Raw genomic sequence first — 3,004 nt, forward strand, 5'->3', positions numbered from 1 at the left:
TCTTTGCATTGCGAAGAGGAGAGAAGAGACTCGGGAGCTATATTACGACTGGATACCAGGCAATGATTTACATGACTTATATATGATAATGTCCAACTTTACATGTTTTGGCAATAATGGTTCCAATGTTGCTTTAGGGAACTTTTACACTGTAAACATAGAGCGACACCTTGTGTGTCGACTTTGGGAAAGTAAATATCACCCTTTTCATATGATCATGTTCTCACTACATCACTAGCTACTACCTACTGTACTTTCTAGAGGTCTGGTTGATATCTTTTGTATATTGAAAGGGTTAAACCTTTTCATATGTTCCCGCTGACATAGTGTAATGGTTTGAAAACTACTTTTTTTTCTATAAACTGTATCTACCAATATCAAACTCATCTTACGTTGGCATGTTGGAGTAGGGTTGTTCCATGATCCGTCAGTTTGACACACCGTAGTTTCAGCGCCGTTCCGTACGTATCCCGGGTTACAGGTGAACGTAACCGTGACAGGGTAGTTGTGTGGTGCGAGAGGACTCAGCACTCCGTTAGTTGGGGCCATCAAAGCATTACATTGTCTGGCTGTAATGATGAAATAGACTTGATAACTTGGGGAAATAAATAACTAAGCAAGGAATTTAGGCTATTGAAGTATTTTCTCATAAGTTATGGAATAAGGCCCCGATATACATGATTTGTATCTGCTAATGTCAAACTTTACATGTTCTGGCAGTAATGGTTTTAATGTTACTTTATGAACTTTTACACTGTATATATAGAGCGACACCTTGTGTGTCAACATTTACATATTAAATATCACCCTTTTCATGTTCACACTAGATCACTAGCTGCTATGTAATGTATTTTCTAGATGCCTGATTGATACCTATTGTATATTGCACGGATTCATCCTTCTCATATGTTCCCACTATGTTTTGTAATGGTTTGAAAAGTAAATTGTTTTTCTAGAATCTGTATCTATCAATATTAAAATCATCTTACGTGAGCACGTTGGAGCAGGATTGGTCCATGTTCCGTCTGCTTGGCAAGTCGTATCAGCAGCGCCGGAGGTCCGTACGTATCCCGCGTTGCAGGTGTAGGAAACCGTGACCGGATAATTGTGCGGTGCGGTAGGATTCAACCCTCCGTTAGTTGGGGCCGTCAATGCATTACATGGATTGGCTGTAATGATGAAATATACTTGATGACTTGGTGAAATAGAGTTAAAGGCTGTACATACTAATGATACATGGAACGACAATCAATCAAGTTTGGCCATAGGAGAACTCAGCGCTCCGTTATTCTTAGGTCCCGGGTCCCGGGCGGGCAGTGTGTGTGAACGACAATTACGATATAAAAAACACAAAAAGAAATACCCTCTGTCAAGAAATAGGCTGTCCCATAGCCTTTTTTTTAGCTCATACGGGCAGTATATATCTATAGATTTTTATCCACTGTGTACATGTCTAGGGCACGGTACATAATGTAGATCGCCTAGCCCATCCCTCTCCTTCTACCGCCTTTTCAACCTCCCCAACTGAAGTTATGTACCAATTTTTACTAGTGAGGATAGTCGAGTTAAGTCCAATGGCATACCATCGACGGCCTTTCAAAGGATTCTAGGTTCTGGGCCAAGCGCGCTAACCATTACGCCAACACGGCGCCACAATATGACGTCACAGTGACACGCCCTCTGTCAAATCCAGAGTCGCAATATACGTCCTCTTCCAAGTAGGGCACGTACATAATATGGTCATTAATTGATGTCGATTGACAGACATCTGCCAAGGAGGCCCTTCAGTCATGCTAGTGCACGTCATCAGGGTTGCATTCTGCCAATAAAATGTCATTTACCATTGGCTTCAGAGACCATGTACTAAGAATGCCAACTAACACACCCACCCAACAGGCTCTTGACATTGCCTTGATCGGCTCCAACACCTACAAAGCTCGACAAGGAAGGCACTGTAAGAACCTGGCCGGCTTACTGAGGGCGGACCTCAATGATAGAGTACTAGGACCATTGCCATCAGAAAGAAAACTGCAGGAGCTTAGGAAGCTGGCGTTGAACAAGACGCAGTGGAGAGAGATGAAGTAAGACTGACTGTCGATGCAGAGTGTCTAGACCACTGCAGCAGCAGAACACAGTGGACCACTACTACTCGTACTCAAAGCTCAACGGGCATCGGTGCAAATTTGGCAGTAGCCTCATGAAGAAATATGAGCGTGTGAGGACCATCAGAAAATGTTTACTTACGGTTGCATGTCGGCGGAGTTGCACTCCAGTCACCAGTTACAAGGCAGGTAATGCTGTTTTGGCCGGCCAGGGTGTACCCGGTGTTACAGGTGAACGTGACCTGATCTTGGTACTGACGTCTGTTTTGAGGACTCAGCGCACCGTTCGCTGGTACCGTCAGGGCAGGACATTGGACAACTGGAAATGAAGGATGCATTTCAAGTAAGATCACAAGGTTTTTACTAAAATTCTACAAGTATGAAATTCATGTTCCTTAAACATGTTAATGTAGAATCATGACTCATACTGGCTGACAGGGTTGCTCAAATATCAATAACATAATAATGAGAAATATTGTACTAAATTCCAACATAAAGGCATGCATGGATCAAATTTTAATGACCTCTGTCGCCTTCTTCAGAATCAATGTATGGACCAGTGTATTTATCCCAAAGAAGGCGAGAGTGGTCATTGAAAATCTGATCCGTGTTTACCTTTGTGTTGAAAGAAAGTTTGCATTGTACTATGGTTACTACCAACACAGATGAGCTTCTATATGTAATGAGAAATAAACTGTTCTAAAACTCAAAGAATGATTGACTTATCGGAATTTTTCATTATTCTTTGAGGTGGAGAAAAGATTATTTCACACTATGTAATTTACCAACTTAAATGAACTTTCATGCTAAATTCCATAATAGTTCGTTTCAATCGTGTAAGTCAAACAGATGCGCACCTGAAATCGGTTGATGAATACAGGCATAAGATATATACAATGTTA

At 41.7% G+C, this 3,004-nt stretch overlaps 1 protein-coding gene across 1 annotated transcript in view; it reads right to left on the bottom strand.

The window, feature by feature from the left end:
• Positions 1 to 2,236: 2,236 nt before the first annotated feature.
• The window catches only part of LOC118431547 (sushi, von Willebrand factor type A, EGF and pentraxin domain-containing protein 1-like), a 17,483-nt gene continuing 16,715 nt past the window's right edge, over positions 2,237 to 3,004 (bottom strand). Inside the window, exon 16 of the mRNA XM_035842791.1 lies at positions 2,237 to 2,421. Within this exon, the coding sequence (XP_035698684.1) occupies positions 2,237 to 2,421 (185 nt within the window). The remainder of the gene's footprint in view (positions 2,422 to 3,004) is intronic.

This window comes from Branchiostoma floridae, chromosome 2 (genome assembly GCF_000003815.2).
Source record: "Branchiostoma floridae strain S238N-H82 chromosome 2, Bfl_VNyyK, whole genome shotgun sequence".
Taxonomy (NCBI): Eukaryota; Metazoa; Chordata; class Leptocardii; order Amphioxiformes; family Branchiostomatidae; genus Branchiostoma; species Branchiostoma floridae.